We start from the raw sequence: 25,716 nt of genomic DNA on the forward strand, positions 1-25,716 counted from the left end.
CTGTTCCACATGACTTGCAATCTGTTTCCAGTCCTGAAATTATAGCTGCTGTCTCATGTCATCTTCTGGTGAAGATTCTAGTGCACTTTTAGGAAGAATATTGTTTAAATTGTAGTGCAGTTAAAGCTTGTTTAACCCCTGCTCTTAATTGGTGAACACAGGTGCTCTAGTGGCTAAAACATGACACGGATAAGATAAGCTAGGACATGGCTTTTTCCTGCAATTTATCAGCCTCACCCTGTTTGTCTAATCATCAAAAGGTGTCTCCAAGTCTATACTTGAATAAAATGAAGCTACATTTATTGGATTAAAATAAAGATTATTGATAATCATTCATATTCATGATTTTATTGAATTCTGAGTTAAATATTTTTGGCACGCAGTTCACTTAGTCAAGTGGCAGGTGTGTGTATGCGGCCATGGTTTGAGAGGTGTGGGGGAGGTGGTTTGAGGCAGGACTTTCCTTACGTAAAAACGTGATGACGAAGGCAATCCTAGCAACCAGCATGGCGACGGAGAAGCTTTGCTCCGTCGCCCAGTTGCTCGTAAGCTAGTTTTAGGCTGTCGCCTTTCCGTTACTGGATTATCTTTCAGCGTGAACATGTTTACAGTTAAGTGCACTGTTGTTCCTGGATGTATACCAGCTCTGCCGTCGCTGCTCCACAATATTTCTGCGGAAAATGGGATACGATGAGTTTAACATTATCATGGAATCCAGAATAGGTATGCAACTACTATTAGCATTAGCTATCTACATAGCTAGCTTAACTGTTAAGCAGCAGCAGGAAGCATATTCAACTTGTCTCGGCTGACTTTGTGTCTACTCGCTGTTGTGGCTTCCATTTCATGTTAACAATGGCCAGCGATTACTCACACTGCTTGTTCTCAAGACGTTTTAATTCATAACCAAGACAGTGACTTCACAGTGACTTTACAGTGACTTGTATCATATGCTTCAGTTAAAGTTAACGTTACTTTATTTTGATAACGTGGGAACGGTACGTGTACAAATATATAAATAGGTGAACATAGTAAATGAACATAGTAAATGCACCAGATGTTTGCTTGATAATTGACATACGTATTATAAATTTATTGAAGCAGTCGAGTATTGTTGTATTGTATTACTCCACAATGGAAGTCAACATGTCCATATCTATCTATGTTTACTTTAGGGAGTGTATCATCTGGATCTAAGTGCAGCCTTGGTGTGAGAGACAAGAATTTAAAAAGTAGCCGTAAGTATTATTTCTCTATATGCTGATATTATGATAAGAATTAAGTCAACTGAGTTCTACGTAATACTGTATGTTGTTCTCTGTGTTGCATTTTTAGCTTTCTGCACTCCCTCCTCCAGCAAATTGACACAGTCCATCATTAAAGACCACATGGTGTCTCATTACAAAAAGGTTTACTCAGCTAAAGGTGAGCTACACGACATGGATACATTATGATTCTTACATTGTCATTCAGTAGAGCAAACCTATTCAGTTCATGCATATATAATATCCTATATCTTGAAGTGGTTGAAACATCTCTATTGCATAATAATTTGTTTTTCCAACTTTGACTTGTTCCACAGCTGCCATTGATGCCTCAGTACCCAAAAGCTTGATACACAGTGTCAAGTGTAAGTACTTATTCCTCAAATATGAAATAATGACTCAATTCAAAATCCTTTTCCCTGTTTAAATGAGGATATAATGTACATTTCTAGGCACATTTTAGTTAACAATATTTCTTCAAAAACACCTACAATGATTTTTAATAGCATTATAATTCCTTTAAATGCTTATATGTAACCACTAACAGTTAGGTTATGGTGTCTCAGTGGAAAAAAGAATTTAAAAAATTTAACTCACTATAGTTAAAGGCATGAATGTCTGTGCTGAGACAATCACTCTCTTGACCCTCTCATACCTTGCAGATAGGTGTCGTATTTGCCTATTTTAGACTATTTTCTGTTGTCTATTCACTTTGTTGCCTGCTTACAGACAATGACCAGATCCGACAGGAGCGGTTGAGGAAAGGCGGGCGTCCTCAGTCGGCCCACTCTCTCTCACAGGCGAATAGCCGAGCCTCCTCTTCTTCATCCCAGGTAAGAAATCAAGACAGAATCACTGATGTTTTTCTCATTCCCTTTTATGATGAAAGCTTATTTTATACATAAACTATAGAATTGCCTGACCAGCAAACTCAATTTTTTCAATACAACATGTTTGCTTTTCAGAGTAGATTATCTGTGCAATATGATGACAGGCCCTACTCCTCAAGGAGTTCAACGGTCTCCAGCCCAAGGTTCATCTCCTCTTTCCATGCTAAGGAGATAGTTTATCCATCATTTAGACTTGGGTCTCAGAACCATTCCCACGACATTCGCTCAGCATCAGAAATGAAATACCATAGCCTGGAGGCAACATCACGCAGGAAGCAGTCAGCATGTTCGCTTGGAGCTTCAGGAGATCAAAGTTACTACAAGACTTTCCAGGACCCTGGCCAGAAGACATACAGTGGAGACTTGCTCCAGAAACATTCACAGCACTTTACCCATGACAAACCTTTCACCCCTAAAACTCTGAAATCAGAAAAGAGTTCATACCTGTCGCAATATCGCTACTACAGAGCACCACGGAGGAAACCTACTCAGGATAGCACCAACTCAAGATTAATGCACCAGGATACATATCATGGAAGGTACTTACCAAACATCTCAGTGAGTCTCCAAGGACAGCAATAGATATGCAACGTGTGTTCTAATGTGTTCAAAATATTTTAATAATATTATTTTTATGCAGCACAAAACCCAAGGAATGCCTGCTGGACATTTCTGAGCCATCTCAGGTAATTCTAAGGATTTTCTAATGCGTCTAACAATAGCAATGCAGTGTTCAAACTTTACTGCTTAATTAACTGGTACACTTAATACTGTATATGATATGGTTTATACAAGACTTAAACACTGATCCATGCCTTAGGTGTTATCCAATAATGATTGCAGTGAAGATGAATTTGCTCATGAGACAGCCTTGACAATGTTGAACATGCCGTCTCATATTGCTGTCCTTTTGTTTTGCAGGGATTTAATACAGAGCATGAGTGGTCTGAAGATGAGTTCAATGGCACGTATCTCTCAGCGTCTCGGCAACAGAGTCGAGCAAACAAGAGCCGAGAACAGGATTTTTTTGACTCCTCATCCAGGTAAAATCATGAAGGGGAACTAACATGTTGTATTTAAAGCACAATGTATAAATAGTGTGAATAAATAATTTGAGTCTATTTTTTTTAGGCTGTCGCCAAAGGGCAGGAAATCTCCCGTTTTGAAGAGTGTATCTGCAGAGTAAGTCCTCTTTGCTAACTTTAAATACTTATAACGCTTTCAATTGATAGAGTAGAAAGCTATTACCATATGTTTGAGGATTTGACAATACTGTTAATGCTTCTATGAATCTTAAAAACCATGTCAAATAATGTCTCTATGAATTTAATAATTCTCATCTGTTGTTAAACAGGGAAGAAGAATTAATGTACCTTGAATTCATTTCTGCGGTAACGGAGGACATATTGTCGAGGGCGCACATCTCTGACAGGTTTGCTCTTATGTTATGACTATTTTCTACACTCTGATTACGAACCACAAGAATGTGCTGAGGTTTTCAGCACACGTGCAGGCTCGATGGCAAATTCCTTATAGCAATAAGTGTGTCATAATGGAGTTTATGGTTAAACAGTTGCTAGTGGCATTGTCTATGTTTTTGTCCTCTGCAAGGTTCTTAGACCGGGTGATAAAACGCCATATCGACATGAATCGCCATCAGCTTGATGTGGTGAGTGGCCTCTATAACTTCATGTAGAATATGAAATACGTCAAGCAAGTCTTGGGTAACTCTTTAGGGTCACAGCTTGAAGTAATGATGTATAAATATTTTAAAAGGTTGTCACAAAGGACTCTTCAATTGCTTCTCATGCGTCTGATTGCATTGTTTTAGGGTAAAATGCGCCACCTTCTGGAAGTGCTGCGTAAAGATTTTGAAGAGCCAACCAACACATCCAACTCTAGAACGGAGCCTGAAAAAAAGAAGAATTATCTACTTGATTCATTCCTACCACATCTGGAATCAGAGGGGAAACAAGTGAAGACCAAAAATGACAGTGAGCAGTCCCCGTACGCATCAGTAATCAAACACTGCAGTTTGCCATATTATGCTGATCCTCTGTTGGTGTCTACACCTTTATGCTCTCCTGAGATGACTACGGTCTCACCAACTAAAGCAAATGAAGAGGAGGGAGTAGAGGACAATCAAGAGAGGGGCACTGGCTCTCCTTGGCTCAGTGAGCATGTTTCTGATAATACAGGAATCAGTGATGATGACCATCAAACTCAAATTGGCACTACTGAGACAAGCAAAGATGTCAGCAATGAAAACCATGAATACAACACTATAACCAGTGAAGAAGACGTTCATCAAGACCAAGCTGAAGTCGGTTATGATGGACAAACTAAAGAGCTGGAGGATCTGGGGAGAAGTCTGTCAGAGTCGCTTCACGTGTCTAGCGATAGACACTGCGACATTGTGGAGACGGCCACTGAGCAACATCCAGATACAGTTGCCTCTGACAGTGATGATGAATTTTGAGCTTTGCTGTATTCAGAGTTCAAAGGTCCTTTTTAATGTTTTTGTTACCACATGAGTCTTTTTCCAGAGAGAAATTAAATGAAACTAACCATTTCTGAAAGTGTAGTTTTGTAAATATGAATTAACACAAGTTGTGTTTTCCATGTTTTAAAAGCCACACCAAGATGGTGTTGTAGTTCAATTCTGCTTTTTTTACATTTACAGAAGCACAGGGACATTTTCACAGAGTGATGCGCTACATATTTTCTAAACTATGGTAATATGATGATCAACTTTGCAAAGGATAGGCCATAGCACTACACTGTCATACGGTGGGATTAGTGGTATCCTTTAGTTTAAGTGGATTGCAGTGGTGTTTTCAGTCAGTCTTAAGTGTGCGTGCAGCTTCCATTTACATTTCCAGATTTCTAGAAATTAAATGCTTTTGTTGTAAGGAAACTTTCATTTTCCAGTGTGTTTTACTTGACATATGCCTCTGAGATGTAGCTACTAGGAGTTGACTGTTGCCAGAAAGTGTCTTTACAATTGCAATAAATCTTCTATTCTTGGGATTCTTGTCTCTGATTATTGAGACCACAACAGGGGTTACTTTTTAAGCAGCAAAACGACTAATATTAGCATTTGAGAACTGTAACTTGAGCCATTTTGCAATCAATTAGGGACTCAAAAAAGGTTTCTCCAACTATTGAGACATAGTTTCTGTGTTTATCTTTGCCATTGACAGTGTTGCAGATATGTTAGATTATGTGCATATCTCTCTCTCTCTCTCTCTCTCTCTCTCTCTCTCTCTCTCTCTCTCTCTCTCTCTCTATATATATATATATATATATATATATATATATATATATATATATATATATATATATATATATATATTATGAATATGCACTCACTGCATGACATTGGTCTCATAGCTCTCAGGTCAACCCTTCTTGGTGAAAATGATTTGTTTTGTACATGTGCTGTGTAGTAAAAGACCAAGGCTATGAGCAACATTTGATTTTGAATGTGTGACTGGCTTAAAGTGAGTGGTGTTTTCATGGTGACATGGTGAAGCTTTTCATCAGCTGAATCAGACAGTGCTCCCGCCGCCTTATCTCTTCTGCCTGAAGGCAGAGCAAAGCTCTGTGAGGATGGTACTTGTCAGAAGCCATGCTATTAGAATAACATGTTATATAAATATATATGAACAAATCACTATGTAACACACTTCAGAATATATATATTGGTTTCTGGCTTAGTGTGTTTTTTTGTTTGATCAGTCCAATTTTTTTTTCTCTCCTAAAAAAATTATTTACTTTTTATGAGACGGGTATGAAATGGCAATTTATTTCAGTTTGCTATGGCTCTTTAAATTACAAACAAAAGCTCTACACTGTAAGCTCTAAGCAATTTTAATTGCGCACTGTTTCAATCTAATGGAGATCTTTGTCAGGCATTATCAAATCACCACCACAAAGCAGAACAAGCTGCAAACACTCAGGTTGTGATCTGCATGATTGAGAGTCAATCTACTCTCAAATTGGCCCAATAACAGCAGAGCGGAACGACGCTGTCTGATACTCATGGGGGACAGAGCATGCCTCTATGAAAAAAGAACTATAAACATGAATATCAATATCATAAATCACAAATCATCGCCAGAAAAAACTATATTCTATAAACTACTATATAGCACTGTAGCAAAAATACATAGATAAAGTAGAAAATATTAAATAGGAACACATACAATTTCGCCTATTCATATCCGTGTGTGCACAAAATGTTTTTTTTTTTTTTTTAAGTTTAATATTGAGCTTCTCATTCGCTGATACAGATGGCCAGATGCAACAGCTGTTGACTGAACAAAATCACTGGAGGGAAGACGTTAAGATAACTTTGTTAGCAAATTCTATATTTTGTTCTTTTTTTGTTCTTTTTTACTTATTAGGCCATATTCTTAGCAGCCAAAATTTTAAAACCAAATTAGATTCTAAATTAAAACCTAAGTAATATAAGTGAGACCGTGTTTCGTACAAACAAGATACAGAGGGGAACTCTTTAATCATCGCATAATATCATGTGTTTGCGATTACATCTGTCAGTCAATGTAAAAGGTAAAAAGACAGGTCAGCGGCCATCAGCTCCAGGCAGCTGTCCCATTTCTGGCATTTTCACCGCTCTGCATTCCAGCTGTCTGATGTCATAGCTCTGAAAACCTCCATGTATTCCTCCGCCACGGAGGCGCTACACTGCATTGTGAAGTTTATGTCCCTCCCCCACAAAAGTGCAGTAAACCATATACTTTGTATAAATATTAAAAAGACAGAGTATACTCTAAAATAAATCGGCGACGTGTCCCTTGCTGAATTGCAGTCATTATTATAACTATAGAGCCGCGGATGGATACGTAATACACTCGTTGCTCTTCCAATCCCAGGAAGCGAAACACGCTCGGAACTTGAGTGAAGTATCGGACCAAGAGGCATGGGGCTCTGTGTTAGTTTGGATCCACAAACAAACTACTGACAATTGGACTGTCTCCACTTTATAAAATATCTAAACTTGATGGTTATCCGTTGAGTTTGATGGCGGAATCCCCAAGGACCGACTCATAGTTGGACAACAGATTTACATCTGACGGCTAACGGTAACGTTAACGTTTTTTTACCCCCAAAATATTTATCAGGCTACGTCAGCTTCCCAAGGGTGTCGTCTATTTACTGGAACGTACGATAGCGTCCTAGCGTTGAAGCTAATTTAGCGCTAGTTGATTTTGACCGGTTCAAGTTTAGGATTCACTCAAACTTCCAATGAAAAGTACCCCCCTCGGCTGGGAAATATCCAATATTAGGAACAAACTTTGTCTCCTTTTTAAAAATGTAAGTTACGGTACGTTAGTTCATTTATAACGTAGATTCATTGTAATAAAATGGATGCATGTTTAAATGGAAAGCAGCCGGGATTTTGCAGCGACAGTAACGTCAGCTTGCTGCGTACGGAAACAGGTCTTTCGGATGAGACTATTCCCTGGAAGGGGATTCATCTCGCCACAATCTTGGAAAATAGATTGTAATCTAACAGTGCTATTTACACAGATACGATAACCTGCTAGTAATTGCCGACTACTAGTAAATTGCTTTTAATGCATTTTTTGTTGTTTACTTTGAAAGAAGTTGTAATGCTTTGGCAGCATATCCGAGAGAGCCAAGCCGGGTACATTAGCGTTAATTAAAAACTAAACGCCGCATTTAAGAGGATTAGAATTACTTGTTGTTTGTCTGGTCAGGCGTCTGTTGCAGGGGGACGAACCAGGTGCAAAGATTATACAGAAGTGTCTTCTTAACTTAATCTACAGGGATGAGTATTCACCCGGTTTTGCATCCCCCTCTTTTTCCGCCTGCCTTTCTTGTGAATTTCCGTGTCTTGGAGATGCATTGAGGTGTTTTTTTTAATTTCCCCCCAGATCTGCTTGTCTGATGATGAACCTTGTGGCCTGTGACGTTCACACAGTATTCGAGGGGACAGCAAGGAGCATAATTTCTCTGGACTAAGAGAAGACCTCCCTCTTGAAGAAGTGTGAAACATGCCCTTGCCATTTGGCTTAAAACTCAAAAGGACTCGAAGGTATACAGTTTCAAGCAAGAGCTGCCTTGTCACTCGGATTCAGCTGCTCAATGGAGAGTTTGTTGAGTTTACACTTTCAGTGGAGAGCACCGGGCAGGAATGTTTGGAGGCAGTTGCTCAGAGACTTGAGTTAAGAGAGGTATGTATTTTCATGCAATACAAGTGCTGATTGTTCTGTTTTATAGACTTTTCGTTACTCACCACAGGGACACGGTTATCTTTTGGTCACATTCTTACTCGGCACTGAGAAGCAGGACAACAGAAACCGTTAATTTAATTAATACAATCTCTCATAATCTCGGTCTTGCGTATGACATGATTTAAGATTTTGTCAATCACATACTTTACATTAGTGAATACATGTACGTAACCAACTCATACAGATTAGCAAACATATTATGCATGTTTTTGAAATTCTGCAACCAAATATAAGTGGCAGCTCTCTCACAGCATGGACAACATAGTCAAGAAAAGTAGTTCTGAGTCAGGATGTAAAAATGTAGAGAGCTTCACGTCTGTATTTGGTCGCAGTCTTCACACAGTGAAAACCACCTGTTGGACATGAGCTGAAAGAGATGCTGTCATTTCCAGTTGCACCTTAAATCAACAGTAGCGGCTTCTGAATAAACAGGTGCCCGAGACTGATCTTGCACTATCTGACTGTTATTCTGCTGTGATAGTGTAGCCAGGCTTTATTTGTCATTGGTCTGGATAACAGTGCCACTGACGGGCCTCCACCCTCATTTAGAGTTCTTCTTGTACGCACAGGGTGGGAACGTATTGTTTGATTTTTGATTGTCACAGGGGCTGTTTGAGAACCACATGATTGCACAGTCAGTCTTTGGTAGGAATGTTATTCAGGTTCTGTTGTATTAGATAATGGAATGAATCCTCCCCACCCCCCAGTGAGACAACTAAAGTTTACTGACACAATTCAACCACTGCAGCATGGGTTATTAGATCATGTTTTTCATGTGGATTCAGCCTAGTGTTGGTACCATTTAATGTGACCATCATTTTGTTTTCTTTTTAATGTAGGCAATTTACAGTTGTAGAAATTAGATGCATAGACGTTTTGTCTTGTGTTTTTATTTTATATTAATGTAGAAAAAACCCAGAGTAATGTTGACATAATATTTATTCATAGTTGCTAACCAATGCTGTCGAGTGTGAAGCAGTCATGTTATTTTCTCGTTGTGGTTTGAGTGTGGCTGCGAATCACAACAGGTCTCTTTCAGCTAAATTGTCTTTGGTAAGAAAAGTAACCCAGAGGCTCGCTGTTTATCAGTGTTCATTGTGAGATGTTCAGACGGTCACAAGACTGAACAGCGAGGGCCAACCGCCAATAAATGTAGATGAGTTTCTCACGGATGAGTTTTCAGGTCTACAAATGTTTTAAATTCTATGTGGATTATTAAGAGAACACCTGCAGATGTGTAACAGGACAGATGTGACATTGAGCTCAAGCAGTGATATAATATTGTTCTAAAGCTTGATATGTCATATATGGCATTCAGTCTAGGTTCAATCCTATATTGTTGTATGACATATTCTAGTTGTCTTAGAATTTCCTTGATCACAGTGTTTTTCAGGTGTAATGTTGGTGCTTCCTTTCTTTGCTTGTTAGATAACATACTTCAGCCTGTGGTACTTCAACAAGCAGAACCAGCAGAGATGGATTGACTTGGAGAAGCCGCTGAAAAAGCAGCTGGACAAGTATGGGCTGGAGCCCACCGTTTACTTTGGAGTCGTGTTTTACATCCCCAGTGTTGCCCAACTGCAACAGGAGATCACAAGGTGATGTTCCATCAGTGACATGATGTGTCTTGTCAAAGCGTCTTATTAGCTTAGTGAATATTAAGTTATACATTTTATTCATGAAATGAGTACCAAGTAGAGTTTAGAGCAGCAAAGTGTTTTTCTTGTCTGTAAAAAGGCTTTGTCCAGGTTAAGGTGGCTTGCATGGCAGTAAGTTAAAGCAGCAGGTCAGGTGCAGTTTTGCCCCTTAATCTAAATGCCAGTTTATAGTAATGTCTTCTTATCTTTTCCGATGCATTTCCTTTCATACTGAAATTCCAGCAGAGCGGTCCCAAGTATTCATCATTTAAGTATGTCATACATTATTTGAAATAGTGTTGCACTTGAGACGGTTTGCTCTTTATTGACCTTTCAGACATTTCTGCAAACTTGAATGAAGTAGTCATATTTGGTTTTTGGCTCCTGGTCTATTCTTTACTTCTAAGTAACCCTGTCCTTCTCCACAGATATCAGTATTACCTACAACTGAAGAAGGATGTTCTGGAGGGCAGGATCTCATGCTCACTTGAACAAGCTATCCGTTTAGCTAGCCTGGCAGTGCAAGGTAATATGAATGTATAATGCTCGCTGTTTGACTAGTCTGTGTTCTCTTTGGCTAAACCGTTAAACTGTCTTAGATTTAAGTCCCAGGAAAAGTAATTACTGGTGCAATTACACAGCAATTGGTGATATCATGATATTGGCTGCTGTAACACTACACCCCCCCACATCTGCACAATTTAATTGAAAATATGATGATTATTTTCTATGATTTCTCGACAGGACGTTTGTGTCAGTTTAATATCATTTAGTTTGCTAGGGTTAAGTTTTAAATAAACTGAAACGCTTTTTTAAACTCTATAAGTGCAAGATTTTTAAAAAAAATTCTTGCATTCTAAATCTCAAAGCACAGCTAGAAAACTCCGACTCGAGTGTCTGCTGCTCATAACGGTTTGTCTCAAACCTTTTGTTCAATCACTTATCCGAGGGTTTATGAAAACAATTTCATGATTCTTGTCAAATGCAGCTCCTTACGAGCAGCATTACACATAAACTAGCCTTACACATAAACTAGCCTATTAAAATCAGGGGGGGTCAGGCTTGTGTTTGTGTGTGATTGTGCACTCACTCCCCTTGTATGAGCTTTAGCCCGGACACGTCCTCCAACTTTTACTCAGCCAGAAGAATCTCAAACGCTGCTGGCAAAGTTATATCAGGAACTTTAACCTACTGGCCTGGGCGTTAGCATAGCAGAGCCGCTGAGATCACTTACTGCTGCAGCCATTTTCAAATGACTGGCCAAATGTGCATTTGAAGAAAAGTTCCCTGAAGATTTAGTCACAGTTTAAGTTGTCGTGCAAACTTGTAATTGTGCTTTTATGTGGTTCCTATTTTGTGTCCCTGGCTTGGATATTTTAGAGTGAAGGGCAGTTTTTAGCTTTTGAGCAGTGCTGATGCCTGGGATACCCAGCATAGTTGTGGATGTTGCAAGCAGGCAGACTGAAGCTGGTAACTGTTTTGGCCCTCTACGTTGTCAGACGCTGAAGCAATTCCCTTTCCTAACAAACGGGCCCCACCTCTCCTAAAATTAGTCAATCTTGTCAAGATCTTTTCCAAAAGGCATTACACCATACTGCAATTCTTAGATGTCTGCTTTGACTTGTCCTAAATGCAGAAATGGATGTGAAATAGTTTATTCAGAGAGCAGAGTATGCCTCGCTGTAAGTCATTTATTGTGTCCTTCTCCACAGCTGACTTTGGAGACTTCAACCGATATGATTCCCAGGAGTTCCTCCAGAAGTTTGCGTTGTTCCCTATTGTAAGCATTTTATTTTGCTTGTTCGACATGTGAAAGGAAGAATGTGCCTGTCCTGTGCTTGTGTTTTCATACCAGCGTTGTATCAATCCCGACTGTCTTTGCAGGACTGGATCCAAGATGAGCGAGTGCTGGAAGAGGCCACTCAGAAAGTGGCTCTTCATTATCAGTCCTTCAGGTGAGCAGCTGTTCTCAACATCTGTCTGCCTATTCTCTGTGTGGATCAATAGACAAATAGCTTCGCTTTTGCTTCTGCAGACAAACGCATTCCTTTTGCATCTATTGAGGCAGCCTACCTTTTTTATTACATCATCTGGAATCTCACTAGGGTCATAAGACATCTCTTGTGATTTACACGTGCTCTGTCCAAACGTTTACTCCAAAGATATTACTCAACTTGTAATCATTATAACAAAGATTGCACAAGGACTTTTTGTGAATAACGACATTGTGAGATTTTGCATTGCTCTGCTTCTTATTCTTCCTGTCTTGTTTTTATGTAGGCTCAGTTTTAACAATAGTTTTGTCATGTTTTTCTTGCCTTTTTATATTTGTAGGGGTTTATCGGCCCCAGAGGCAGAGATGTTATACATGCAGGAGGTGGAGAAAATGGAAGGCTATGGCCAGGAAAGCTATCAAGCCAAGGTACTTTTTTGTGCTCTCGCTTAAATATTGAAGAAGTATAAAGTCGGCTTATTGAATTTGTAAGCGGCATATGATCTGTCTGGATTCTTTCAAGTGAAAGACGGTTCTGAATGTCTTTACCCTCTCCTTTAATCTAATCCAGGACAGTACAGGAGCAGATGTTTCCATGGGATCATGCCTCGATGGCATCTTTGTTAAGCATAAAAATGGCAGGCCGCTTTCATTTAGGTAAGTCTGGAAACAAACTGGAGAATATTTAACTAGTACCGCAGTACCTTCTGAAATATTATCTACTTTTACAAAAAGCTTTGTCAGGTAAAGTGTGACTTATCACCACTTACATTGAATCCGACAATCCTGTCAGTAGAGATAGAGTTTTGTGGAACAGCGTAGTCATTCTTGGGTGTCTTTGTCTCCTGTAATGTGCCTGACTGTGAAGAGGAAATGAGTCAGGTAGACTGTGACATTAACTGATCGGGCTTGTGGAAGCATTATCTGTCAGTCTAGTGACTAAGTGTACATTCTTGACCTTGGTTAAAGTGTGTGTGTGTGTGTGTGTGTGTGTGTGTGTGTGTGTGTGTGTGTGTGTGTGTGTGTGTGTGTGTGTGTGTGTGTGTGTGTGTGTGTGTGTGTGTGTGTGTGTGTGTGTGTGTGTGTGTGTGTGTGTGTGTGTGTGTGTGTGTGTGTGTGTGTGTGTGTCAAAAATCTATATATAATTTTTTGGGGGGATTTACTCGTACCTTGTTATAAAGTTAAAGCAGTGCCACAGCCTCCTTTTAAATAGATTCTGCAAAGTTTTGTGGCCGCCATGACATCATGTGTTTTTCCTCTTTCTCTCTGCCTCCGTGCTTAAATTGGCTGTGTAGGTGGAATGAAATTAACAACATGAGTCACAACAGGTCCTTCTTTGTCCTGGAGCTAGCCACCAGAGAGGAGAGTGTCCAGTTCCAGACCGTAAGTCTCTGCTTCCAATGCATCTCCATTTCTCTCCCCATCCCTTAGAAAATGTCCGTTTCTTATTGGATTTAGCTAAATAGACATTGTCGTGGATCTTACCGTCAGCTAGTTTTGAACAATGCACCTATGTTTGTGTGTGGGTGTGGCTGTATTGGCCAAAAGTAGTTGAGTGCATACACAGGATTGCTTTGCTTCGAGATAACTAAGCAAACAACACCTCTGTACTAATTGCCTCACCATCTCATGACTTGTCTTTCTCCTTTTTTTGTGTACAGGAAGACATGGAAACCTCCAAATATGTGTGCCGGATGTGTCTGGCAAGACTCAAGTTTTATAAGATTAACAAGAGTAGCCTGTAAGTGTTTTTTGTTTTCTTCTTTTCAACATGTCTACCCTAGTTCCTGTCTCTTTTGTTCCTTGTCGTCTCGTGCATGTGTTTCCTCATTTCTATCCTCCTCTCTCTTCAGAGAGGAGTGTGACCCACTGCCTTCTGAGGGCTCCCAGAAGTCCCTTCTCACTCTATCCTTTCCTCGCTTTCCAATGCTCTCTCGTCCCTCTCTGCCTTCCAATAAGGGGTGAGCAACACTCTCGGCCACCGCCTACAGTGTGGCTGTCAAGCAGGGGCCAACACCCATCCCTCCCTTATTGCTGAGCCAATCTTGGACAGCAAATATGCTCTCTGCTGTATATTTGTAATGGGCCCTTGGTAGTGAATGTAGGGACGTTTCATCCAAGTAAAACTAACTAATATTTGATTTCCTAGTTATTGTTGTGTGTGTGATTGAACCATTGAAAGAAAAGCCTCTGTTTTGATGAAGTTAAAGGGGATCATAATCAATTAAATGAAAGCATTGTAAAATCCACAATTACTGTTTCAGTAATTAATTACTTTAGCTTTCATCAAATGTTTCCAGATCTAAATTTGTCTAAGCTTACTCTATATTTTATTTAGTTTGTTTTTAACACAAAAGTTTAACATATTTTGTTAAATACAAGCCAATCACAATTCAAAACACATTGCACAACACTTCTCCAGTACACTAAACAACATTTTTCCTTAAGTACTCCAGCAAGCATGGTGTAATGGAGAAGAGTTGAGCAACGTCTTAAGTTTGATTTTGATTTGTCTTTCTGTGTGTGCGTTTTCAAAGTTAAATATCAGGACAAAGTAAGTTATTAGAAGCATTGTGAGTAGTTGTACTTTTTTGTTTCGGTCACCTCTTTTGACCGACATTTGTTTTCCCACCAGCCAAACCCAGCCAACAGTCGTTAACCCAGTCAGACGGAGATCGTCTACTAGAATATCTCTGGTATTGACCTTGCTCACTCAAAACACACTTTTCACATTTTCTGTCCTTGTATAATTCCCTGATAATTTTCATTTCAACACATGATGTATATTCAAATCGTTATCTGTGTGAGCGTCACAGCAGTTATAATAAATTCTTTGCTTTTGGAAAGTATTCGGATCGTATGAGCCGTAACTGAATCCCTCTCATTGGTTTACAGCCAAAGCCTCAGGCCTACATGATGCCACCACCACAAATGCACTACAATGGTCATTTCACAGAGCCTTACACATCATCACAAGGTAACTACTATAAAGAGATTGGCCTGCAACTAGGAACTTTCAGATGACTACAGGAGATAGCTTTTGAAGTTATTACATGATGCACTGTCCTCAGCAACTTTAGGATGTCTTGTTTCTTTGTTCTCCCACAGACAACCTGTACATGAACACTCAGAACGGTTATTACTACCATTCCCAGACGAGCCTGGACTGCTCTCCTCTGGAATACAGCAGCGGAGGGCGTTTACGTAACGGCAGTGTGTATAGCGCCCACAGTACCAGCTCTCTTACCAATCCCCAGCACTACCATCAGCCATCACCCATGTCTTCCAACCCCTCCATTACTAGCGATATCACCAGGCCGGACTATGTCCCCTCGCATCGCCACAGCGCTCTCATCCCACCTTCTTACCGTGCCACGCCTGATTATGAGACAGTGATGCGTCAGAAGACCCGGGGAGCAGGAGGAGGGATGCTTTTGTCCCAAGAGCACCGGCAGAGCCACTCCATGAGGAACCTGAATATTGGAAACTCGTATGCCTACCGCAGGCCAGATCATCTAGTTTACAGCCAGCCAGAGATCAGAGGGGAGCATGGTGGAGCAGCCCAACATTATCACTATCCCTTCCATCTTGGCTCCAGCTTTCACGGCCCTTCTCCATATCCCTACCCTACAGAGAGGAGGCCTGTAGTGGGGGCCGTTAGTGTCCCGGAGCTGACAAATGTCCAGTTACAACAAGCGCAGGAGTATCCCGCCCCGAACATCATGAGAACACAAGTGTACCGACCACCTCCACCCTACCCGTACGCCCACCCTCGGCCTGCTAACAGCACACCGGACCTGTCGCGTCACCTGTACGTCAGCAGTAGCAACCCAGACCTGATCATTACAAGGCGTGTGCATCACTCGGTCCAGACTTTCCAAGAGGACAGCCTGCCGGTTGCCCACTCTTTACAAGAGGTGTCAGAGCCTCTTTTCTGCGGACCCCCACTGAGACACCCGTACCATGCTCAGAAGCGGAACTCAATTGAGATTGCTGGATTAGCACATAGTCTTGAGGGGATGAGGGTCAAAGAGCGCACCCTGTCTTCTTCGGCAGCTGAAGCTGCCACACCCCCTCCGGCACTGCGTGGCGTTCGCTCCCAGGGCTCTCAGCTCAATGTGTTTTTGGAACGTACAAAGACGGGGGACAGGGGTGGCATGAAGGACGACGTGCTGTATGGACACAAAAAGTCTCTTTCAGATGCCACCATGCTGGTTCACAGTAGTGGTGAAGAAGAGGAGTTTGAGGAAGATACCGTACGCCACATTTCACTTCCTAAGGATGCAATAGCAGCGGCTGTTCCTGACCAGCCATCCCAACTGCACCAAAGCTTGACATCTCTTTCTTCTCAGCAACAGACTCCCATAGAGCCGCCTCCTGCATATCCCATCGGCTCCTCCCTGGACCCATCCATAACCAGTTCCTTGACTTACAAGGTTCACCCCCTGATCCAGGAGAGTGAGCCGCCGTACTTGCTGTCTGAGTTACGGCAGCCCAGGATTATGCCTTCGGTGTCAGAGGGAGACCTGAGTGGCCAGGCCAAGCAGAAGACTAAAAAAGATTTAAAAAAGAGGCCCGTGTCTGATGTGCTTCCTGGGAAGAAAACCGTCGAAGGTTTGCCCCCTCCGGTGAGTCCTCTTCCTGTTTACATTAATAAACATTTTGAAATGGAGATATTTCTACATGCTGCCTCTGAGATATTTGTCCTCTCTAAAGGAAGAGATAATTCTAACTTTATATTGCTCTTTAGTTGCACTGTCATACATTATTATTTTCTATAAAAGTAGGTTTTATGCACTTTCTCAACAATAAGGCATGTAGGTGCCTCTTATTTGGCTCACATGAGTATGCATGAAGCTAGTAAAGGAAGTGGTTTCAATGGCCTGCTTAGAATAACGCAAACAAGTACTCGCTGACGCATATTAAAAGAATGTAGTTGGAAAACCGGACAGGTGACATTCCCTATGTAAACACCCAGCACGGCTGCCATGTCCCTCCCATCTTGTACACTCACTACTTCCCGGCGAGGCATACACACACACACACACACACACACGATCGTCCTCACTTGTTCAACCACGACTCTGTTGTCACACCAGGGTATGAAGAAAGGAGCAAGGTCGGAGGTGAAGAAGATGGGCCCTCTGAAGATGGCACATCTCAATGGACTGTCAGTTTCCAGGCAGCCAATGAACGAAATGATCAAGGATGAGCCAGAAAGAGCCTCTAATGACGTTAGGGTAAGACACCTAAGAGTCTTTGAGTTTACTTTTATTTATATCTGTGTGTGTGTGTGTGTGTGTGTGTGTGTGTGTGTGTGTGTGCGCGCGCGCAGCGAAAAACAAATGTAAATGTTTAGTTTAGGCAATGAAAACTTGAGATGTATGAGATTTGTTCTGTGTTGGTAAGGACTTCTTAAGCAGGAGCTGCTGGTTTGATGTTGTTCCAGACGTTAACGTACAGCTGAACTAGTCAGCTTTGTGAATCTAGATGTTCGTTGCTTTCGCAATAAAGTTACATTCCACACACAAACTAATTAATGAGCTCTTTAGCTAATCATTCTTTCACTATTAACATACCTTAGATTCTCAAACGTCTCGTGCACACAGCCAAAGACTCTTGTTACAGTACACACACACACACTTGTTCATTTAGTGTTCGCTTAAACACAATGTACTTGTTTGCCTGGTGCTTTATTTATTGTATGAATCATAAATCAATGTCCTCGTTGCTTCTATATACACAAAATTCCAATAACGATAATTCTCACTTTTCTGTTTTGACGAAGCGAGAGTGGTCCTATATTATCGGCTTGTGGAGATTTGTACAAAAATAGGAATATTTCTAAAAGGAACAGATCAATTAATCAAACTGCTTTTCTTCCAAAGTTTGGTGCATCCTGCTGTAACACCGGGATAGAAAGTGAAACTTAAAAATATTTTGCCTAGTCAAAATGAGGTTTGTTATCTGTGGTAGTGATGTATGTACGTTGTAACTGTTTCCTTGTTTGTTTGTTTGTTTGTTAGTGTAAAATTCTGGAGCAGCATATGGAGAGAGGCGAGCTGTTGAAAGAGTATGAGAGTATCCCAAAGCGTCGTCCAGCAGGGGAATGCTCCATCGCCACACTGCCAGAGAGCGGGGATAAAAACCGCTTCCAGGACGTCCTGCCTTACGATGACACCCGAGTGGAGCTGGTTCCCACTAAAGAGAACAACACGGGATACATAAATGCATCGCATGTTCGAGTAAGTCGTGCAGGGATGAATCATAATCTTTACCTCTTGGCAAATCACTTGCCTATTTTTCTTTAACAACACTGCGGAGCACCTACACACCCAGACAAAATATTTTCATGACAAATGACTGCTCATGATTTTGTCTTTTGCTGAAAATTCAGTTTTTCCCCTTTTTTCTTGGTTATTTCTGTGAATTTAAGGTTGGGCAATAATGACAACATCCATTGTCTCACAGTTTCCCAAATTCACTAATGGAAAACTCTTTAATACTCCTGTTGTAGGAGGCATGCTCCTCATACAGGGGGGGTTAAATAACTACTGCTGTCACTGTCACTCCTTCATTATCAAGTCGGACACAATAGAAGTTCTTTGCTGCAACTTTCTGCTTCTCAATCTCTGCTTTTAGAAGCTTTACTAAATAGCTCAAAATAAAATCTGTCTCCTGTCTCATTAGATCACAGTAGGCGGACAGGAGTGGAGCTACATCGCCTCGCAGGGCCCTCTGTCAAATACATGTCAAGACTTCTGGCAGATGGTGTGGGAGCAGGGTGTCTCCATCATCGCCATGGTCACTGCTGAAGAGGTGCGTAGAGGTCATATTTACAGCTCCACGTATTTAATTCAGTCATCATCACCGGGTTGACGTTTTGCGTGTCATCTGCCCCCTTCAGGAGAGCGGTCGAGAAAAGAGCTTCCGGTATTGGCCCCGACTCGGCTCACGACACAACACGGTGACATACGGCCGCTTCAAGATCACAACACGGTTCCGCACAGAGTCTGGCTGCTACGCCACCACCGGGCTGAAGATCAAACACCTCCTGACAGGCCAAGAGAGAACCGTCTGGCACCTGCAGTACATAGACTGGCCTGACCACGGGTGTCCCGAGGACTTAAAAGGCTTCCTGAGTGAGTGGGATCTGTAGCTGCTCATCCGCTTTAAGGTCGTCGTGCTTTCTATGATCGGATATTGACCTGGAAGACTGAAAAAAAGACTTGTGTTTTGCATAAACAGAAACATAAAATCCCCATGGTGCGATCATACGAGATTGATTTTTAGAGAAATGTAAAATTACTAAGAAGACTATCGACTAGAAACGGGGGCGGGGGGATGTTTAAATGTTCCAAAGCTTATTGTCAAAACTGCTGTATTTGTTGTGAATGTTCTCGTCTTTTTTTCCAGCTTACCTGGAGGAGATTCAGTCTGTGAGGAGACACACAAACAGCATCAGTGACCCAAAGAACACCAACCTACCTGTGCTGGTCCACTGCAGTGCTGGAGTTGGACGGACTGGCGTGGTCATCCTGTCTGAGATCATGATCGCATGTCTGGAGCACAATGAGGTAACTCCCTCACTTAAAATAAAACCTGAGTACGACAGCTTTTTCCAAGTTATGACCTCATCTCGTGTATATTTTCTTGGTTGCTTTGCCCTCTCTGTGTATTAAAATGAAACACTTCTACCTCTCTCGTTTCAGACGCTGGATGTCCCAAAATACCTGTTAGACCTGCGCCGTCAGAGAATGATCATGGTTCAGACCTTGTCTCAGTACACCTTCATCTACAAGGTCATCATCCAGTACCTTCGCAACTCCAGGCTCATTTGAGCACTAGTGTCTGTCCACCGTCGTCTCAGGTGATGGGATGGAGTTGGCTCCAGACGTATACCAGAATGCCCCGCGATGATGCGGCTGTGTGAATCTGCTCACTGCAGCGGTCAGTATTTGGTGGGCCGCTTCTGGTCAAGTTTTTGATCAGGCAAGGCTGAAGGAATGAAGTGTGAAACTACAAGAAATAATCAATACCACATGAAGGAGCATAAATACTTATGACCTGCCTCGAAACAGTATTATATATTTTATTTTCATACTTGCTTAATAAAGCCCAGCACTTTTAAAGTACTTTGCTGTACATAATGAACCAATGTTATGCTGCATTTTAAAAAACAATCATATTATAGAAATGTATCAAAAACCAGCTTTTTCCTTAATAAATGTTTTTTAATTGGAGTTTGGTAACTATTGGTTCTGATGATGAAGGCTGTTCTGCAGTAATGAAGAGTTGTTTAGGGTTCAGATGGATTTGACCATCATGTGGCCTGTGGTGGAACAGGCAGGGGTTTGTCCCTGCATTGAACTTCATAAGAATATAGATTTACGATCAACAGATTGATCTTAATCTTTCCCATACAACCTACGAGTTGGTTGTGCTACTTGGGACGAGCAATCTTCATGTTCAAAAAGCCCTCGAACCCACAACAAATGTATATTTTCTGTCCAGACATAACGGATTGGTCTTTTGTTAAACACTGGATGGATGCCAAGTAGAAACACAATGCACATGTTTCAGAAATCTATAGTTGAACGAAGAAAAAATAATGACGTCAGTTTTGAGTAAAACTGGAATTTTTATACTCTTATTTTTCATCCCTTTTTTATTTTTTATCATGAGAACAGAGTGCTGTATTTGAACAAAATCAATCTATTTAAGATATTTTGTCAAGACAACGTGCCGATATACCTTGTAACGTTGGAAGGACTGTGTGTCTGCATAATTTGAAGGACATTAAGACGTTTTCATTCAGTGTCATTTAATGCGTGTCTGAGTGCAGTGATGTGTGTTTATTCATGCCAGTTGATACATTTGAGAAACATCCCTGCAAGAACTACAAGTATTGCAAACAAAAATGATAATTCTTGAATTAGGCTTAGATCCCTGAGGTAGTGACAGCTGGGCCTTTTTGTGTTTATGAAGTACATAAACACGAGGAAGTGAGGCCATGTGACAAGCTGGAGACGTTGGCTCTGGTGCACAGTGAAAGTCTACGGAAGAGACCATCTCTAGTTTCAGTATTCTGTCTGCCACACTTGTTTTCACTCAGTGGGTGTCCATGTGCAGACACTTCCTGCTGTTACAAATGGCCCGCTGAGTATTAGTGAACACTTTCATCTCCCGCTGCAGCTATAGAGAATATTTTTAGAGCTCATTTCACCTGAAGAGTAACAAGACTTGCAGGCGTGGCAAAGTTTACATGAAGTCAAATATATTGAACGATGTTAATTTGAAATATTGTTGCCTTTATTATCAAGTCAAGGCAGCAACTTAACTTATGACGTGGCCAAAGTGAAGCGATTGTAAATCCCTCGTTGTCTTAACCTGGTGTTTTTGTTGTCTCATGCGTGGGCAGGGATCCGACTTAACTGGAGAAAAATTTGTCTCCACTGATGTCGAGATGCGTTTTTCTACTGGGTCTCTTTAAGATCCGCCCCGTATGAATTTGCTTCAGGTTTTGTGTTTTAACATACTGATGGAGTCTTAGTGTGGAAATTAAGTGATTTTTGTGGCCACGGTGTAACAGTTTTGTCCATGTACAGGAATGTTGTTTATATTGTACACAATGTAAAAATGTCTTTTAGGAATATTGGATAATGTACAAACTATGTATAAACTTTTATCTATTGAACAAATAATGCCATTTTGGGGGGTGGGAGGGTGAGAGTGTCGAGCATCTTTTCAGCAAATAAATATTTGGAAATATATATACATTAGTCTATTTAGTTAAAGATAATGTACAAGTTCCTGTTTGTCACAATAATGCCACCTTGTGGTAGAAATTAGGCGGTGGTTCACTGTGTGGGTGCACTATTTCAGTATCTGTTACATCAACAAAAGGTGTTTTTCATTGGAAGAAATCTTTATTACATTATTTCAGAGGGGGGGAGGTCACAGCTGGTACAGAATCTTCAAGGAAATTAGGTGATTATTTTTGTTGTATGAAATGTAAAGTAAAATACAAATATAAAAACATCTTGGCATTCTATGCTTGTCCTATAGCAGTGGTTTCATGGTTTTACATTGACACCTTTAGTGTTTAGGAAAGATTACTTTTCTACGTTCAGCTTCAACATTCCTCAACTTGAAATCCCTCAAACACTTCAATTACATAATCTTAAAAAGGCAGAATGTTTCTGGTAAAAATATTTTATGCTGAAAAGAAATGTAAAAATGCAAACTGTCTCAACTTCATACTGCAAACTAACTGTATAAACAATATACTCATCTGTATAGTCTGCATTTTGCAGTGAAGAGTATAAAGGGAAAAAAAAACATTTCACCAGCTAACATTGTTTCCCCCAGAATTTGAAAGATGATTTTAGTTTTCCACTTGTGAGCAGCTCCTCCATTTCCATTGCGTTGTAGGAGAATAGTTTAACAACATATTCAAGTCATTTTTTTTAAGTACCTTAATGTAGTTACTGTAAAAGTGAACAGAATACATATTCAAAACCCTTTTGAGAATCAGCGTGTCGTATGAATGTAAGACAGTGTTATGGTTCAATGCAGATATTGAATCATTTGTTCTTTTACCAAAAAAGTACTTGTAATGAGTATTTCTTTCTACTCAAACACAGATGAGAAGATTAAAAAAAAAATCAAAACAAATGCTAAGTTGAAAAAAATAAATAAAAGCATAAATCTATAAGGAAGATGTTTTACTGTCATCAGAATAAAGATATTTCTCCCTCCATAGAAAACAGACAAAACAAGTCAAATTAATACCGGTACCTCCCTCTCTTTCCTCCATGTCCACCTTGGTTCCATCCACCCCCTCTCCAACCTCCACCTCCTCTTGCACTACCTCCTCCTCCCCAACCACCACCTCCTCCCCTGCCTCCCCCTTTTCCTCCATCTTGCCTTTTTTGCCAGGTTGGCATCTCAGGAAGTGGGGCTTCAATCTCTGAGGGACGTCCTCCTCTGTCTGGGACTCTCCCCATCAGGATCTATGGGTGAGCGAGAAGACGAGAGATGTTGCCCCAGAAGAAAAACATAAGACTTGAGTCGTTCATTTGGAAAGAGAGAAAAGTTCTTATTTACCTTGTTGACGGCACAAGCAGTCTTCTCCCTGCTGGAGCCGCTGCTGGTCTTCACCACATTGCAGATGTCTTCTCTGGCAGCCAGCAGCTCCGCCATATCCACTGTGGTCTGTGGCCTCAGAGAGTGTCTCCTAGGCTGATAGGCCTTCGCCATGCTGTCCACTTTTACCTGTCAAACCACAGGAAAACATAAGATCAGCTTCTTCTCCAGTGATTCTCATCAGTTTAGACTCCCCGGTGATGGAGAAGGATGACAAAAAGCAGTGCGATGTGTGTTTATATAAACGTACCTTGGCTCTGTCTGACCACCCAAATGACTGAACTGTGACATCCAGACGTTTGATCAGCATCTTCCGCCGACACTCATACTCTGAAGACAGAGCTGTGTTTATGTTGTGCAACTTGTCCTGCAGAAATTCAAACAAAACAAGCGAGTTGAATTAAAACACACTTCACATGACATGGTTTGTTGAGATGTTCATCTACTTACCCATTGTTCACTACATAGAGATTTCTTTAGCACTGGGTTTCCAATGGAGCCATTTGGAAGATCTTTAAGTACTTCTTCCATCTACAATCACACACAATGCATTTAATGCATTACCACAATACAGAAAGGAAAAACAACATGGGGATCTAAAATACAGATCACAAGAACAGGTGCAACTCAAAGCATCCAACGGAAGGTCCCCCGAAACAGTCTTCAACAAATGGTAGAGATACTTTGCAGACAGGAACATGGGAATAACTGAGGTGTTTATGGCGAGAGGCCATTGGATGCCGTACACATTGCTAGTAGCGTGTTACAATTGATAAAAAAACAAAAACAAATGCAAGGGAGTTCGTTGAGGTTTTTAAAATCTGTTTGCCATACTATGTTCAAATCTGTGTGTTCAAAGCATGCATTTACAACAAAGACTCCCACAGGATCATTGTGTTGGCCCCGATATGAATACACTCTAATAGTCCCACCTTGTCTTGGATTTGAGAGAAAACTCCAGCTGCGTCCTGCCCTCTGGGCTCTGGTAGGTTCAGTGTTTCACAGATTGCCAGGAGCTCCTGATGCACCGGACTCCTTGCTTGTTGTTTACGGGAGACTCTTCTGCTCGTCACAATCTGCGCTGCCTGGAGCTCAGAGCTTAGAAACACTTCACGAGGAACACAAAAACATCCTTAAGTAACTCACCAATTAAACAGAGCTTTTGGCGCAACCCTCGAAATAAGGAGTATGATTCGATTACATACAGACAAACTTCAGATGATCTTTTGTAGTTCGTATGATGCCCTTGAGGATCCCTGAAACGACTTCTTCACAAGGACAGTGCAACTCCTTCAGCAGACCGCTCATCTCCACCTGCAGGCTTTCCATGTCGTCTGGAGATGGGAGGCAGGGTTTGTGAAGGAGGGGATAAAAGCTTTGATCACCTGAATCAGGCGTGAACGGATGTGGCGCACCTGGACCGGAAGTAACGCTCTCCTCCAGATCACACAGCGGCTTTAACTTTGATGTCAGCCACCGGCACAGGTCCACATACTCAGGCGACGACAAGCCTCCCTCTGCGGCTTCGAGCAGCACCTTCTCCTCCAGCAGAGGACCGCCATAGCTACGGAAGGAGAGAATAGTGGTCAAATAAGCCTAAACGAAACATGTTACGTGGATGTGTCGTTTCAGGCAGCTACTGTACCACTAGCTACCGCAGCCACTCTGTTGTACACACATGCAGACTGAGAAGCATCATTTTGAATGGGACTGCAAAGCTAAACTATGCTATCCTGTGCTATGCGAGCAGTATACGAGCTCACCCGAGCTGCTCTAACGAGTCCAAAATGTCGCCCTCCATCGCTGAGTGTCTTTCTTTTAGTTACTCTTCTGAAAACATGACGACGTTACGGATACAAATGTCAGCACATAGTTTTCGCTCCGATTATTTTTTCTCTCATGCCTTCGGACTGTTCCGGTCGCGTAAGTGAGCCGGGGAGAAACGCGCAACTTTGAATCCATGGTTCCGCCCCGCGAGGTAAATACTCCGATATACTGTACCGCAAAAGAAAACAGCGCTTTAAAAAAGTCAGTTTAAAGGAGTGAAATGTATATTATTATAAGCAAATACCTGTCAATGATAGCTTTTGTCAGTGTTTAATTATTGATATATCAATACCAATTGGTAATAGGACATGTGTCTTTAAATGTGTCCGATGAATGCTTTCAAGGAAGGATGCGAAGGATTACGAACAGGTTGAACCTGATCTGAAATCATTGTGTCTTGAATGCATTGTGTTCGGCGAGATGAATCCAAACGGAGTTCCTGGAAAGTTAACGTATTCTTACCAGACATAAGCTATATTTTATGATCCCATTTCATTTTGAATGTAGGAGAGGAAAATCATAAAATCCGAGGAAATGGATATAATGGTGCCTAAAATGATCTAACATACCTCTTCTTAAATCCGATTGAGTTGTTGTAAACGCTTGTTTTAGTTTTCATTCATCAATCCCTGACAATTACAATTAATTTACACCACATACCACACAGTGGTT

At 41.2% G+C, this 25,716-nt stretch overlaps 3 protein-coding genes across 5 annotated transcripts; 2 read left to right on the top strand and 1 right to left on the bottom strand.

The window, feature by feature from the left end:
- Window positions 1–483: 483 nt before the first annotated feature.
- spata7 (spermatogenesis associated 7) lies at window positions 484–4,734 on the top strand. Of its 2 annotated transcripts, none has more exons than XM_068580499.1 (12): window positions 484–610; window positions 1,176–1,238; window positions 1,336–1,425; window positions 1,583–1,630; window positions 1,995–2,098; window positions 2,231–2,694; window positions 2,796–2,841; window positions 3,077–3,198; window positions 3,287–3,337; window positions 3,510–3,587; window positions 3,767–3,824; window positions 3,987–4,734. In XM_068580499.1, exons 3-12 carry the CDS (start codon window positions 1,389–1,391, stop codon window positions 4,632–4,634), a joined length of 1,656 nt encoding a protein of 551 aa, XP_068436600.1. In that variant the 5' UTR covers window positions 484–610; window positions 1,176–1,238; window positions 1,336–1,388; the 3' UTR covers window positions 4,635–4,734. The 2 variants fall into 2 exon arrangements, with proteins under 2 accessions (XP_068436600.1, XP_068436599.1); XM_068580498.1 differs by having other exon boundaries at window positions 500–723.
- A 2,328-nt stretch (window positions 4,735–7,062) lies between these two features.
- On the top strand, window positions 7,063–22,129 carry ptpn21 (protein tyrosine phosphatase non-receptor type 21). 2 transcript variants are annotated; one of them, XM_068580095.1, is made up of 20 exons: window positions 7,063–7,263; window positions 8,080–8,379; window positions 9,868–10,037; window positions 10,505–10,602; window positions 11,789–11,856; window positions 11,961–12,031; window positions 12,411–12,498; window positions 12,641–12,726; window positions 13,365–13,452; window positions 13,731–13,810; window positions 13,923–14,030; window positions 14,705–14,765; window positions 14,965–15,046; window positions 15,178–16,697; window positions 17,169–17,309; window positions 18,096–18,314; window positions 18,760–18,888; window positions 18,977–19,211; window positions 19,486–19,646; window positions 19,782–22,129. In XM_068580095.1, the coding sequence occupies exons 2-20, from the start codon at window positions 8,200–8,202 to the stop codon at window positions 19,908–19,910; spliced, it is 3,714 nt and encodes a 1,237-aa protein (XP_068436196.1). In that variant the 5' UTR covers window positions 7,063–7,263; window positions 8,080–8,199; the 3' UTR covers window positions 19,911–22,129. The 2 variants fall into 2 exon arrangements, with proteins under 2 accessions (XP_068436196.1, XP_068436198.1); XM_068580097.1 differs by lacking the exon at window positions 13,923–14,030.
- On the bottom strand, window positions 21,995–25,128 carry fam98b (family with sequence similarity 98 member B). Its single transcript, XM_068580098.1, has 8 exons — window positions 24,981–25,128; window positions 24,633–24,781; window positions 24,423–24,551; window positions 24,150–24,325; window positions 23,668–23,748; window positions 23,468–23,584; window positions 23,179–23,346; window positions 21,995–23,084 (listed from the first exon to the last, which is right to left on the bottom strand). The coding sequence occupies exons 1-8, from the start codon at window positions 25,016–25,018 to the stop codon at window positions 22,857–22,859; spliced, it is 1,086 nt and encodes a 361-aa protein (XP_068436199.1). The 5' UTR covers window positions 25,019–25,128; the 3' UTR covers window positions 21,995–22,856.
- Window positions 25,129–25,716: the final 588 nt, after the last annotated feature.

Source organism: Clinocottus analis, unplaced genomic scaffold (genome assembly GCF_023055335.1).
Source record: "Clinocottus analis isolate CAN_PGR_092001 unplaced genomic scaffold, fCliAna1.0.p SCAF_17, whole genome shotgun sequence".
Classification (NCBI taxonomy): Eukaryota; Metazoa; Chordata; class Actinopteri; order Perciformes; family Cottidae; genus Clinocottus; species Clinocottus analis.

Excerpts from the sequence above, each read along its gene's own strand:
- spata7 (XM_068580498.1), top strand. The coding sequence starts at position 681 with ATGGGATACGATGAGTTTAACATTATCATGGAATCCAGAATAG. Across the intron at positions 724-1,175 it reads TATCATGGAATCCAGAATAG|GGAGTGTATCATCTGGATCT; the intron begins GTATGCAACTAC and ends TGTTTACTTTAG. Across the intron at positions 1,426-1,582 it reads AAAGGTTTACTCAGCTAAAG|CTGCCATTGATGCCTCAGTA; the intron begins GTGAGCTACACG and ends CTTGTTCCACAG.
- ptpn21 (XM_068580095.1), top strand. The coding sequence starts at position 8,200 with ATGCCCTTGCCATTTGGCTTAAAACTCAAAAGGACTCGAAGGTATACA. Across the intron at positions 12,499-12,640 it reads AGGAAAGCTATCAAGCCAAG|GACAGTACAGGAGCAGATGT; the intron begins GTACTTTTTTGT and ends AATCTAATCCAG. Across the intron at positions 18,315-18,759 it reads TAAATGCATCGCATGTTCGA|ATCACAGTAGGCGGACAGGA; the intron begins GTAAGTCGTGCA and ends CTGTCTCATTAG.
- fam98b (XM_068580098.1), bottom strand. The coding sequence starts at position 25,018 with ATGGAGGGCGACATTTTGGACTCGTTAGAGCAGCTCGG. Across the intron at positions 24,782-24,980 it reads GACTCGTTAGAGCAGCTCGG|CTATGGCGGTCCTCTGCTGG; the intron begins GTGAGCTCGTAT and ends CTCCTTCCGTAG. Across the intron at positions 23,347-23,467 it reads GGTGGTCAGACAGAGCCAAG|GTAAAAGTGGACAGCATGGC; the intron begins GTACGTTTATAT and ends GTGGTTTGACAG.